The 14493-nt window shown below is 42.0% G+C and overlaps 2 protein-coding genes across 6 annotated transcripts in view; both read right to left on the bottom strand.

The window, feature by feature from the left end:
• LOC310841189 (uncharacterized protein) overlaps positions 1–6935 on the bottom strand; it is a 46644-nt gene extending 39709 nt beyond the window's left edge. The window contains exons 1-3 of the mRNA XM_083731774.1: positions 6602–6935; positions 1283–1397; positions 239–405 (exon numbers count right to left, since the gene is read on the bottom strand). Coding sequence (XP_083587900.1) covers positions 239–405; positions 1283–1397; positions 6602–6814 — 495 coding nt within the window. The 5' untranslated portion in view covers positions 6815–6935. The remainder of the gene's footprint in view (positions 1–238; positions 406–1282; positions 1398–6601) is intronic.
• Positions 6936–8706: 1771 nt separating this feature from the next.
• Positions 8707–14493, bottom strand: part of KIF6 (kinesin family member 6) — a 148864-nt gene continuing 143077 nt past the window's right edge. Inside the window, exons 22-23 of one of the 5 annotated variants that reach the window (XR_014562509.1) lie at positions 12243–12406; positions 8707–9569 (exon numbers count right to left, since the gene is read on the bottom strand). Coding sequence is in view for 1 of the 5 variants with exons in the window: in XM_083732325.1 (XP_083588451.1) it covers positions 12390–12406 (17 nt within the window). In the remaining 4 variants the exon portion in view is untranslated. Of the gene's footprint in view, positions 12407–14493 lie in introns of all 5 variants that reach the window. The other 4 variants (XR_014562510.1, XR_014562511.1, XR_014562512.1 and 1 more) reach the window with 4 other exon arrangements.

Consider the following 14493-nt stretch of genomic DNA (forward strand, 5'->3'; position numbering starts at 1 on the left):
TGTTTGCAATCAAGCAACTTGTATCTGTTCAAGTTGAAGCTTTCTTCTTCTTTTTTTGGAAATTCAAGTACATCCCTGTCCTGAAGTCCTGAGTCAGCCAATTACTGTCACAGAAGAGGAAGCAACATCTGTATGAGTTATAATGAGTCTAAGGCACCCCTGCCTGTCCTAAAATGATACATGAAAGTCACCTTTGAAAAGCAAGGAAAGGGTATCAATGTTGAACAAGCATCTGTACCTGAGCTCGGCCTGGCTTGTGGACCCATCTCTCCAAGTTGATCAGGTGAATGGTGAGCCCCTTCCCCAGCTGATTGAGAAATGCCAGATTAAGGGGCACTCCAAACAAGGCATAGAACACACAGAAGACCTGCCCTGGGACTGTGCTGGGGGCCAAATTCCCATAACCTGAAAGAAAAGCAAAAAGAATTGAAAATAGTCACACTCGCTTAACAGGGCTCAACATTTGCTTTGACCACATCGGACGTGGAATAGTCATCTATATTGGGTGACTAATCCCAAGTTCCAGATGAAGTTACAGACTCCCTGCACCCCATTTATTTGAAGCACATTTGTCACTCTCTTGTTGGGAAAAAGTGGGCAGCATATAGCTCAGAAGCACCCTCTGTTGAATTCTATGGGACTTATTCCTTGGTGGGCAAGGGTAGAAATGCTACAGAGCATTGGCTGGTTCATGCTGTATATTTACAAAGCAGACACTTTCAGACTTCCATGAGTATGCAATAGTGGCAGCTAGTCCATTAGAGCCCCACCAATCTCACCCAAACCCCACCTGCCTGCCTTTTTACTGGGGATGATCCTTCTCACCAGTTCCTCTTCCTTAGTTTCAGTGTTGCCTTCAACAGGGAAGAGATTGGAGACAAAACTAGAATGAGCTGGCTATGTCTGTCATCTGTTGTGGCTCCACTTACTGTTGGGTCTCCATGGCTACTGCCCTACCAGTTCTGATTGGCACTAGTTACTGCTGGAATGCACACCATAGACTTCAACACATGCAAAACTGACTACACACACAGACACACTCCATCCTACAGGACCAGAAAATTAGTCATGGAAAACGTACGCATAAAAATAGGCGTTGGTTGAATATATGGCATTTTAAATACATATTTCAATGTTCAAGACCCTTCTGACGCAGGTTTGCCAGGTTCGCTTTGTACCATCAGTCACAGATGATTCAGTACTTCACTGAAAATCTTGCAGAACTCCAACAAGGAAAGATTTATTGTGGGGAACCTCCCGCAAAACACCCAGCTCACCTTACCTACGGTGGTGACCACCGTTCCAGCAAAGAAGAAGCTGTTGCTGAAGTCCCAGTTGCTGGGGTTGGTGGAGTTCCCTTCAGGGTTGACACCTTTCTCCCAGGCTTCCATAATGACCTGAAGTGGGATCATTTACAGGGGGAGGAATAGAAGAATGTTGTCACATCATGAACTGGGAGAGTCTCACCAGCCAGAGAGTAAAGCACATTTATGCGGCCACAGGTTCAGTCTGTCAACAGCTGCTTTTGTTTTTTTTTTAAATAATATTTTTTATTAATTTTATAAAATACAGAAAAAAGAATAAAGAACGTATTATAAAAGTAAAAAAGAAAGGTTACAAATTTTTCTTACTCCTTTTTCCAAATCTGTTGGACTTCCCCACGTCCTCCCAACCCTGCATTCTCTGTGATGCATAACGTCTGCAATTTGTTAACTTATTTCAATACTTATTATATCTTCCTTTTTATCATGTTACCCAATTTCAAATGTATTATAACCCAAATCATGTACATTTTCATTTTAACACAATAAAGTTGTTTCATTATTCTATCTCTGACTCCTTGTACCTTAATTTCCATTTCTTTAATTTAACATTACTGAAGCTAGAATTTCCTAAAAGGTGCGTTTTTTAACATTCATACAACTTATAATGTTTTTCCAAATAGTCTTTAAATTTTCTCCAATCCTCCTCGAATGTTTCTTCTCCCAAGTCTCGGATTCTGCCAGTCATTTCGGCCAGTTCCATATAGTCCATCAACTGCGTGTGCCATTCCTCCAGTGTGGGTAAATCTTGTGTCTTCCAATATTTTGCAATCAGAATCCTTGCTGCTGTAGTAGCATACATAAAAAAAGTTCTGTCCTTCTTAAACACTCTCCGGTCCACCATGCCCAGAAGGAAGGCCTCTGGTTTCTTAGGTAAGGTAAATCTCAGTACCTTTTTTAGTTCATTATGAATCATTTCCCAGAAGGCCTTCACTTTCGGGCAGGTCCACCAGAGGTGAAAGAATGTCCCTTCCGCCTCTTTACATTTCCAGCATTTATTATCAGACAGGTGATATATCTTAGCAAGCTTGACTGGGGTCATGTACCACCGGTATATCATTTTCATAATGTTTTCCTTCAAGGCACTACATGCCGTAAATTTCATTCCGGTGTTCCATAACCTTTCCCAGTCTTCAAACATAATGTTATGCCCCAAATCCTGCGCCCACTTTATCATGGCGGATTTGACTGTCTCAAATCAAGTAAATCAGTAAAAAATACTTGTGTTTCTGCCCTCACCAACATAAATCCTGGCTATGCCCATGGTAGCGCAAGACCTTTAACACAGGACTAGGGAACCTGTGATTCCCCAGATGTAGCTGGATTCCAACTCCCATCAGCCTCTGCCAGCATGGCCCATGGTGAGGGATGGTGGGAGTCCAACAACATCTGGAGGGCCACAGCCCAGCCATGATTAAATTGGGGTGGGGTGAGGTAAGAAATTGAAGGAACCCAAAATTGACGCATTTGCTTGTCCCCAACTGTGGTTCTCCAGTTGCTATGAGACTTTATCTCTCACCAGCCTCAGCCAACATGGCCAATGCTCAAGTTGGATGGGAGTTGTAATGCAGCAGCTGGAAGGTCACAGGTTGCTCCTCTCTACAGGCACAGCAGGGAGCAATCATGTCAAGGACAATGTCTGGGACATCAGCAACCAGGTAGTTAGAACACAGCTGACACTATGTATTTAACAGGTATGTCTCCCCTTCTTTTCCCTAATACACTTTGGCCCAGAGCAGATCCCCCTTCCATTAGCCCACTCAGATCACAGTGTTGATCACAGAGTGCAGGAGCAATGCAAAAGCATATCTACAGTCCAAACAGTTCCAGCGTTAACCAAGAAATCCTTGCCAGGAAACCATTTTATGATTTTTTGCATATACAGAGCCACCTTATGAAGCTATGTGAGTATGTTGGTGTATCAAGAAGTGCTGCTTACTTTGGCTCATTGACCGTTGTCCTTTTCAGCCCTGCTACAAAAGCAGCTGCCCCCCTGCTCCCCTTTGGCTATGCCCATGTACGCTACTATTTGTGATTAAACACTCCAATGCTGTGTTTGGGGTGAGCCAAATCTGCCATTGGCTGTGGCCCAAGAAAATGCCTAACCTTATGAACCCGCTTCATGTGCCACAGAAATCAGAAAAGCATCAGCAGAGAAACCCAACAGATAGATACAGATGCTGAGAAGTTCATCCTTGTAGGCTCAAGGATGCTGAGTGATGGTTTAGCATGAAGCCTCACATCAAAAGAGTGTGCTAAGATTACAATAGTATGAAGCCAAGGGTGGTGATAAGGATTCCTATTTACTGAATAAGGTCGTGAATGATTTATTTTGACGAGAGATATTTAAAAGCTGTTGTGTTGTAGCTGAAATGTTGGTGCCCTCTAGTGGTTTTGTTTGTATAGCAACCACTGCTGTAATCCTTGTGGCATACCTACGTCAAAAAAGTTTCCTTTTAATGAAAGCACTTATGCACATGCCCTGGCTTTTCTGAACTTCTGCTTATATAACAGAGGAGAAAATGCTCAGCTCCTCGTTCCCTAAATGACTTGCATTGTTTGCCTTTGGACAGCAATGTGCAGGGGTCTTCTGTTTAAAACATTGTGCCAGAGAAAATGTTAAAACAAAATAGCAATTTGTGTATGTTGTGAAGCACCCCTAAGCATATCCAGCTTTGCTGTGATAGCCTGCAACTCAGATGGAAGTGTTAATTATGGCATTACAGAAAGCCAGGCTCACATGTCCAAGCAGCTGAGTTGCAAAGAGGATCTGGTAAATATTTATTACCTGCCCTTCACCCCAAGGTTCCAGGGTGGGTGACAACATTAAATACATTTCATAGAATCATAGAACTGTCCAACCCCTTGCAATGCTGTAATAACAGCTAAAGAAGCTCTGACAGATGACCAGCCAACCTCTGTTTAACAAAACCCAATCAATGGGAATCCATCACCCTCTGAAGTAGTCTAAGCTCTTGCTGTCAGAAATGTGTAAATTTAAAAGTAAAAGGACATCAGACTCTTCCTGGAAGTATATAACCAAGATAGTGTCCCCTACGTGTCATTCCCACTAGCCACCCACCTGCTCCCCCACACAATTACTAATCAATAAGTTTTGATAGCCTGAGGATCTTGCCAGCAGAGCCCAGAACATATGTTACTCCTTTTCCTCATTTCATATAGACAGCAGAATAATATTTTTCCAGAAGGCATTTTGCAATTCTTTAGACAAACTCTTCCCAGCTGGCACCATTCAAAAGCTTCTTAAACCTATTCACTGTCAGGAAGGCAGGATTTACAGTCTTTGTTTCTATGTTAATTTCTGAAGCCCAGCTCAAGCCTAAGAGGGAATGCTGTTCATAATAGTGGATAGGAATCTCTGGCTGATCAAGAGGATTTGTCTGTCTCTGTACAAGAACATTTCTTGTGGACCCCTTCCCAACTCATTTTCTATCTTAGGCTTTCTTTCACTCCTGCACTGAAGAGACCTCCATCAACCCCTATGGACCCCCGACTCACAGAATAAGAATAAGGCATTCAGCTCTCTCTTCTCAAGCCCATCAGCTGGCCAAAGCCCCCTCTCCTTCTACCTTCAGCTTTGAAGCCCCCTTTCTTGGGGAGAACTGCTCTCTTTTTCCTCCTTGCTGTGCTATTTCTTCCTCCTTAGTTATGTCACCCCAGAATCTCAGATTCCCCTATTTTCACTACTCTCAGCTATTGCCCCAAAGTCTCTCACTTTTCTTCTGGTTTTTTCTACCTAGAAATTTCCCCAAAGCCCCAATTCCCAGTCCTCCCTTATTATCCAGAAAACCTCCACTTCTCGTTCTACAACCAAGGAGCTCGGCTCAGCATCCTCTGGCATAACTTTCATCCCTTTAGCTCAGCCCCCCTCCCCAATTTATCTAGTCCTACCAAACTCTGGAGTGCATCCAGGTTTCAGTGACACAAGAGCCCTGAAACTCAGTGTCAGGATTTCATGTGAGAATTGCAGGCATGCATGTAAACTGTGACTCTTCATAACCATTATTATGCCCAATGCAAAACCACTGGTTTCAAATGGGAGCACAGCTAAATGATAGAAAACTCATTTAAACATTTCGAGTGGTGAAATAAAAGCTTGTTTTCTCAGAAACAGGATCTCAAAATTCATGGCAGAATTGAGATTTTTAAATTAAACAAAGGATTAAATTTCCCATTATTCCTTAGCAACTGTATCTACATTTACTATTTCATATGCAGCCCTTTAAATCTAGAGAACTATTCTGCCTGGTTTTGATAACTCATTCAATATCTATCAGTAATGAACTGGAAAGCCAGGTGTCAGTGGATGTGCACTGCATGGTTTCCTCAACTCCATATATTTAACATCCTTAGTTTTATCTTAACAAAGGAAATGCATTTCTCATTAAATCTTCTTCCATGAACAGAAATGGGCAAATGATTTGGGGATATAGTTGCTCAAGTGTTTGTGGCAAAAAGCAACAATATAAGCAATAGTAATAGCAACAGCAACAAATAATTCAGATGATGAATGCAGAACCTATTTGGGTACACATTTATGTACATTTGGGTCTGTTTACAAGTTCCATGTCTACAGAAAGTTTCAGAGGGAGGGACATCACACTTGTGGCCACACAGCCACACTCCACAGAGCAGTCCACTCTGGGTGGGGCAGGGGGAGTGGGAAAGAGGAAAGAATAACATTCCCTATTCAAAAACTACTGGAAAGTTAAGAAACAACAATATTCACCCACTGAAGGTGCAGCCTTGAAGGGAAGACATGCAGGAAACCAGAAACACGTGCATTTTAAAAAATCATTAAAACAGATTGTGAAAGGAAGCCTTTGGTCATATTAAAACACACATATACTCCACTGTAAAACCTTATTCATGGGATGAAAAGGGGAAACTGGAACAGTAGTATAATTTCAAACTCAATATTAGCTGCTTTGCTAAATTTTGAAAAGGGGTTAGGGATCAGAGAGAAAATTCAAGAAAATCAAAATGGCTGCTGCATACATGGGTGTTTCCACAGCACTGATTTCTCCTAATCACATTATCTTTTCTGGGCATTCTCTGCTGGCTTTTGTTGTTCATTTTCAATTCCTATGGGCACAGATCCTCTCTGGAACCATAGTATCAAAAGTTGTGGAAGACCCAAATCCCAACTTCTAATCCTATGCCAGGATTTCCTGCACACCAGCCACCCACCCCACCATGAAAGTTACATGATGCAAAGATGACCATAAAGTTGGGTTCCTTGGGATTGCTCTCCTTACCTGCACAAACTGCTCCAGGGCTTGTCGATCCAAGCAGGTGTAGTTCTGCAGGAACTTGAGTTTCTCCATTTGGAACTGGTCCCGAGTCTTGGCTTCTGCCTGCTTTTCCAGCAGCTGAAACACCAAGGCCCCCAGGAGGAGGTAGAAGAGGTACCCCAGCACCAGGGGCAGAGTCCAGCTGAGCTGCCGGTTGCACACTGTGAGGTAGGGCATGACTGTTGTTGGGAAGGCAGAGGCGACCTAGTTGAGTGGAGCACTCACTGGGTTAATGTTCCTGTTCCAAGAGGCACGGAAGAATCGCACGGCTGTATTCTCGGCTCACGCTGCTGAGATTCTGTTTAAACAGCTTTATGAGCATCAGGTCTGGATAACATGAGACTAATGCAAACAGATTTCACACACCCCTTTATCTTTCCTTCAGCTGTGAGCAGCACACTTACGGCTAAAGACCTACTGTAGCCGTCTGTCCTATGAAGACGTTCACATAGTTTTAAGGAATAGTGAGTGTAAGGTGGCTCTGCTCTTGAAGCCGATATCTTAATTTCCTGGATGGGCCAATAGTGATAAAAAGTTAGTGATCAACTGTGGCTCATGTTGGTGGAACGGCCAGTGGGAAAGTGCAGGAGCTGTGATGCTCACAGCACTTTGCTGTAACCGCTAGATAATAGTACAAGGATACGTTACTTGAGGGAAAGTGTCCTGAAGCAAAGGGAATACCTAACACCCCCAAAAGGCTGCTAACTGTGGCTTGTAATAAAGGGAGAATGCCACATTTGTCTGCCTTATTAATTGCAAACTAGACTCTCATCCTTGGCATAACAAGTTCGCCACCCAGCTTTTCAGCTGTATTCTGTGTTGCTGATGTTTGTGCATGACTGAATCTCTCATCGTTGCTGCTTGCCATCTCTAGGTTGCCCTTTCAGTCTAAGGTGTGTGTGGGAAGCTGGCTAAAGGTTACTTTTTGTAGCTCAGATGGTCCCACAGATTTGCCTGGAAGGAAGCAATGGTTTTGTGGACAGAAAGCGGCAGAGAACCTCCAAGGTTAGTCAGAAATTGTCTTGGGTGCACATGGAAGATCCTCGACCAAAAAACCACTCCCTGGTTCCCTTTTTAATAAGCAATTCCCTATTTTGCTTTAAGGCGCATGGTTTTTGTTAACCAGAAGAGCACCACTTGCAAAGAAAGCATCACACTGATGATCTTGAGCTAGGGCTCCTATTTATTTGCTCACTTTGATATCTTGCTTTTCATTTGTCATGGAATCCAAGGTGATGCACATACAATCCCCAGGCGGTCACCCATCCAGCCATTAACAACATCTAGACTTCCTTGGCTTCAGATAAGTGGTGGGCTCACATGCCTTTGGACCACACTCTGCTGTGCTAGTGCACATCCTTTACATTCAGGTCTCATTCTCTCTGTTTTACCTCCAGCTGAAAGATCTCAGGTAGGTGAATTAAAAACCTCTACACTACCCAATGCCTGGGGAGAGGTAGTACAAAATTTAATAAATAAAAAAGTATTTTAGTTATTGTCAATTGCCTAAAGGACACGGGTAACTGTGTGGTATATAATTGCCAAAAATAAATATGTAACCAAATGGAGGGTGGTGATTCAGGAGAATGGGTGGCAACAGCAATATCTTGTTTAGGAGAAAACCCGGTTTCTGGGATTTTGCCTGGCTTTTGAAACAAGTGGAAACTTCCCCTGAATTTAGCGCCGTGTTTGGATGCTGCAGTAGTGGAGATTTTTATAGCTAAAACCAATGACAGCTTGTTGATATGGAAACAAATCAATTTGTTAGGTGAAATGTAATGATTTCTAATGACTTTTGACATGATTATTGCCTCTAATGGCAGAAATCATGTTGAAAGCATGTTAAAATAGCAGGCACCACAGATCAATTAATGGAAAATAAAATGTACCGCACAGTGGTTGTTCTTTTAAACAAAGCTCCTGGATAAGATACATCCTGAGATGGGTTAATAATCAGGTTTCAGTAGAAAGAAGTATTTATTTTTGAAGAATCAATTGCCCATGCAAGACAGATGAGCATCCCAGCTGAATAGCCTGAAAGGAAAATGAAGTGGCTAACTCAAATTACATTTATTTAACAAAGACATTTTATTTTCTGAGATCTACAGATCAGTGACATGGACAGTGCATTCAAAAGCCTAATCTAATACAAGCCAGACACCATCATACCCTCCCAGAATGGAAAATGCTATAGGGCACAATCCTCCAGAATGTTTGCTTGTTTCTTTAAAAGACCAAACACTTTTATATTTATGTGTCCTTATTTACATAATTTAGGTCCCCCCCCCTTACGTGAACAAGAGTATGGCAATGTGTTATATTTTCAGGCTTCACAGTAACGGTTAATTTTTAGTTTTGCTGGGCTTCTTTGAAGGGAGTGTTATTTAAATGCTTGCTAAATATTGAGAATCATTCCTGGCTGCTGTGCATATGCCCCCAGTGCCTAAATGAATCCTCAGTGATGTGCTCCTGGGCCTCAATGGCATGCAAAACCTGGCCCTGGTGTGGTGGTGGATCCTTCTCAGTGACCAGAGGGACCTCAGGAGACCCATTCCTGGCCCTGCTGGCCAGATGCCAGTGGGTCATATTAAGCTTCATACACCATGAGAATCTGGGCTGCCTTCTCGGGAGTCCTGGCCACAGCCACCTCAGGGTGGTGGGGGTACCAGAAGAGAGTCACCAAATATCTCTAGTGCTTGTCTTCACTTGGCCAGTGGAAGAAAGCTCCAGATGACTTGCCCACTGCATTGGCTTGAAACTTTATAAACTATCTTAATAAATCAGCTTCAGTGGTCTAGCAGTATGTAATTGTGTTCATTTACTACCCTTCTTTGGCTTCCCTTCGTGTGATAAAGAATCATAAGGCTGGAGGGGTGATTATTACTCCTGGTAATCTTTGCTCATCAGAGTCTTCTTCTCACCCAGGGATTCTCTGCAAACAAAGCAGGTGGAGTCAGAGTAATTTGCCCTGCCTGGAACTGATAAATAGTATTTACTATATTGGCAAGTTTACACAGCCATTGGTTTACTATCACCCTGGTTAGTATTCAGTGTGCATGAGATACTATTTACCAAAGAAAGCCTTTCCACTGGTGATTAAGTAGGCTGAAAGACAAATACAAGCCTATATTCACAACTGTAGCTTCTGCTCTGCAAAGTCGTTTTTCCAAGGAGTGTGGAAATAATGTGTTTCTGTGTAGCACACTAGAACTACAATCCTATGCATATTTACCTGCAAGTAACCCTATTAAACACCTGCTGCACGACTGTGCTTACAATTCATGTTTATGGTCTCAGTCAGATTCCTTGTGCAAATTGGTCAGTGTTTATAACTCAGAACCACTTGTTCTTCAAGTGCTGGAAGGGAACGTAAACAACACCAGGATGATGTGCTCCACAAACTGCACCCGTTTTGCATATTCCGTTAAAACCCAACTAATTTAAGTTAGCAAAACTTGTGAGTGACAATCAAGAAGCTGTAAGCAGGTTGCACTCCTGTCAAACTCTAGCTGACTTTTCTTCATACCATGTCTGTGCCTATGTTTTTGGCCTGGAGATGAATTGCTGGTCTATTGCCTGCACATGACTGGCAGTGTAACTCATGTGCCTTCTGTGGGGATTGTAGCTGTGTGCTGTGGTCCCCAGACTTCACTTGAGGAGAGGCCCAAAGTGGTTTTCTGCTTTCCCCAAAAGCTAATCCTGGAGGCTGTGCTATGTATGGATTTTGGCTGCACTTAAGCAGGATTCTTGTTTTGAGGAGGAAAGGCGAAACCATTCAGCATCATGGAGATTTTGGTTATTTACTTCATTCTTATCAGAAGGGCACAGATCCTCATCCTAATCGCATTCTAAAGGTACCCAATCTGGCTGGACATGTCCGCAGTGCACTGCAGCTGCAAAAAAGGTGAATGTGATTTTAGGCTGCATTAAAATAACCATAGTTACCAAGTCATGAGAAGGATAATTTCTAGTTCTGAGCACCACAGACAAATGGGAGCAGGTTCAGAAGAGGGCAATGTGGATAGCTGCCAGTATGAAAGGCAGGTGCTATAAGGAAAAGTTCAAGGAACTAGATATATTTAGCCACTAAGGATGCTCTAGCTCTGGATTTCTTGCAATGAGAAGATTGGATGAAATGGCTCACATGGCTTCCTTTGACACAACCGTCATATGGTTGTTTCAAGGATTTCTCCTCTGGGGAACTGGTTCACTACACATTGTGTTATACTAGAGACAGAAAAGAAAGAAGGAAGGAAAGAAAGCAGCTTCAGGAAGGAGAATTCAGAGCAGAGAAGCCACGGTGAGAGAGGAACTGCTCAACCTTTTTGGTGCTCAAAGCATCTTCTCTTGATCCCACCATCTCAAGGGGCCAAGGAACTGGGAACTGGTAATTTGGAGTGGCAAAGATACAGACATGAAAAAGGTTAAATACCTTCCTTCCCGCACATACTGCTTCTGAGTGCCAATAGCCCATAGGTCATAAATGCTTTCTTAAAACATGAATAAATCTCAGGGCTCAGGGCCATTTGCAGAAAATGTGGTCAGCTTGAAAAATAAAGCATTCAATTGCATATGGCTGTTGTTCTCTCTCCCCATCTTTCTATTTCTCTGAGTGTGTCTTTATTTTGCTTTACTGAGCCCCCACAAATAAAATGCATGCAAATGTTAAATACATGCAAACACACTTCAAATGCCCACCATGACAAATTCTGTGAATCTCTGAGGTAAAGCTCCTTGTCTAGAAGTTTTAGAATGTGGATTTTACTGACATAAAGAGGGGAAATTCAGGATAAACACTACAATTTTCCTTTACACGTTGATTAATTCTCAGCTTGTGTCAAGTGATTTTTTTTGTGGTCTTTCTGTATTTAGTAACATATTATTTTCTGATATATGGCAGTCATCGTTCAGCAAAGCCCTGAACAGAAACTGATTTTTGAGCACAAACGTTTCCAACAATAGTTGATGATAATACATTATCCAAAAATAGAGGGGAAGAGTTTCTCAGCATCTCAAGGGCAATATGGAAATCCGATATGCAAAAAATGAACAACAGATTTGGAAAAATAATCCAGCAGTTTAAAAACACAGAGCTCTCAACTTGACATACTAGGACTCCATGGACTACAGTTTAACTAACAACCTCATTCTTTTGCAAATACAGCTATGAAAATTTCCTTTTATAATAAAGATCGGATTTAGCAATCTAATTCATAATATCCAAATATATGAAAGTTGGCTTTTCACAACTTTTTAAAAAAAGTTTGTTGACATTAAATTAACAACTCTAAATGAAATTATAAGGGATAAAAATAATTGCTGTGTTTTGCACACTGCTACTGAGCCAAAGCAAACCAAAGCCAAGAAAAACACCCAAACCCTAACATGATGTATAAATCCAACCTGCGGAGAACTGGGCAACTCTTTCATAAGATTCCCAGGGATAATAAATAAATAAATATCCCAGGCAAAGAGTTCTTCTGCTTGTGCTAGGCATGGGAAAGTGTTCTTAGAATTTCTAAATAATCGAAACATTTACAAGCTACATAAAATGGACTTCCAATTCCCCATAGCATAAGCTAGAATATCCTCTCTGGTTGCTTACGTTTTGTCACGTTATTCCTTGGACAAAACCAATGTTTTTTGCCTCCTGTAAATTCAGCTGCAGCTCAAAGGTCCATTCATTTGGTGTTGCAGTAGCTCTGCACTGCTAGTTTTTATTTTGAAATGGCAGCTTGTTGTATGACAAAATTCATTTGTTTCCCAATCCTGAAAGGGAAAAGATAAAGGTGCCAGGCACAAATCATTAGGTTTAAACTTGTAATTATTAATCTAGGAATGTTAGGAAAAGCAAAGACCGGCCTTCTTCTTTACAGTTCTCAACCTCAAGAAATGTGATACCATGAATTGTTTCTGGGCTTTTTGAATGTATCAGCACAAGATCCATGTCCTGGGGCATGACCACCCTAGTGACCTCCAGCTGAAGGTGGGGAAACAGCACCAAAGGTTCTACAGCTCCAAATCGACTAAAACTGATCCCAAGGAGTTACATTGGAAGTTGTAGCTGACACCTCACTGGTGACTACAGTGAATGTGGCTGTGGCATCAAGACTGCTACAGAGGTGAGCAACTTTATCCTTGAAATACCTTGCAAACAATTCAGAATGGGCTTCCAAATGATCTAAAATGCCATTCCCTGGAGTAGATCTCAACAGACTTCAGACTGTTGAAAAAGGACAACTATTTGAGGGTGTGATAGAGGCGGAGAAGTGGGCCCTCTTCACCACCCTCACCACCACACTGAAGCAAGCTTATGTTGTTTTACTCATGCTCAGTCAGCTTCACAGCACATTTTTCACTCTAGGCACCATATGGCCTTTCTCATCGCCCTAAGTTCACTGATTTACCAAAGTCTAGTACAGGCTCCACAATGCCAGAGAGGGCATTGGGCAACTAGCTTCCTGGAGCAGGAAGAGAACCACCATTGTTCTGGTTTTCATTCAGTGTAAAGACAGCCATTGACTGAGAAAGATAGTCACTAGGAAAAGGAGCTGTAAATATGGGTGCTCAGATAGCATTCCCCCTAAACCACTATTGATTCAAAAATAAAATTCCAAAATCTTTCTAAAATGGTTGGTTATTTTCAATACTTTCATAAACACCTGCTGTGATCCTGATCCTGAATTGCAGCCAGAAAAAATTGCTGCAGAAAAAGGAGTATATATTATATATATTATATATTATTGGAAGCTGTGGCTTTGACTCTATCCCAGCAGATATGGGAGTACTGTACACCAGAAACTCTTTGAAAGGTACATTAACTGTAGTTGAAAGTTTCCTGACTGTAAAATCTAGACCATTCATGATGGGACCTGGAAATCAGTTATAAATGGTTTTGCAGATCAATACAATCTGAAAAAAGTTCGAAGGTGAATAGGAGGTTCTGGCTAGATTGCAAGAGATCAGTGGTACAACCTTAGAAATGCTGGCCCCAACACTCAGCCTAAGCTAGAGTCTATCAGCCACAAGTCCTTTTAGCTAGAGCTGCTTCAAACTGGAACCCTCAGAGTGATAGCACCTCGAGCCAGATTGCTGAGAAAGGGAGGCCTTACCTGCCCCTCTGCTTGCAGTGAAAGCAGCACATAAGGCATGAGTGTGAAGTTCCAGACCTGAGGGTTACCCCTTTAAGGCACCCTACTCTTCAGCAAAGGGTGGAGCCTGAAAGAGGTAGTCCAGTCCAAAAGGCATAAAGGGCCTCTATCTTCCTTGGAGCTAATAGCCTGCTTGAGCTATCCAAGGTCCTGAACTCCAGCCTAACAAAGAATCCAGAGTTTCTGGTCTCTGATAACAAGACAGAACAGCACCCAAACACCACCCAGAATTTTCCTGTTGTAATATTAGTTAATCCCAAAATTAATTAATTTAAGGAAGTTCACAGAAGGGAAGTTTCATGTGCCCACAGTCCACCTTTATCCCATGTTTAGATCTCCCGATCAATGTAGGATTTTATCCTGATTCTAATTTTTAAGCTGTATTTGAATCAATTGTTTGATTGTGTTGATTGTGTTTTAATGTATTTGATATTTGATGCCAGCCACCCTGAGCCCAGTCTTGGCTGGGGAGGGCAGGGTATTAATAAAAAATTGCTTGCTTGCTTACTTACTTACTTACTTACTAGGATGGGTAATAGATCCCACCATTACTTATTCAGATAACTCATCCTACATAATTACTAAAACTGATCTAGATATAGCCCCACTAGGTTTTTGTAAGGGCATGAGTACCCTTTGTTGTCTTATCTGCACTTTTTCTAGTTAGTTGGCCATGCTTTCTTGGTGTACTGAAATTGGGTGACA

Source organism: Podarcis gaigeae, assembly GCF_964106915.1.
Source record: "Podarcis gaigeae genome assembly, chromosome: 3".
Classification (NCBI taxonomy): Eukaryota; Metazoa; Chordata; class Lepidosauria; order Squamata; family Lacertidae; genus Podarcis; species Podarcis gaigeae.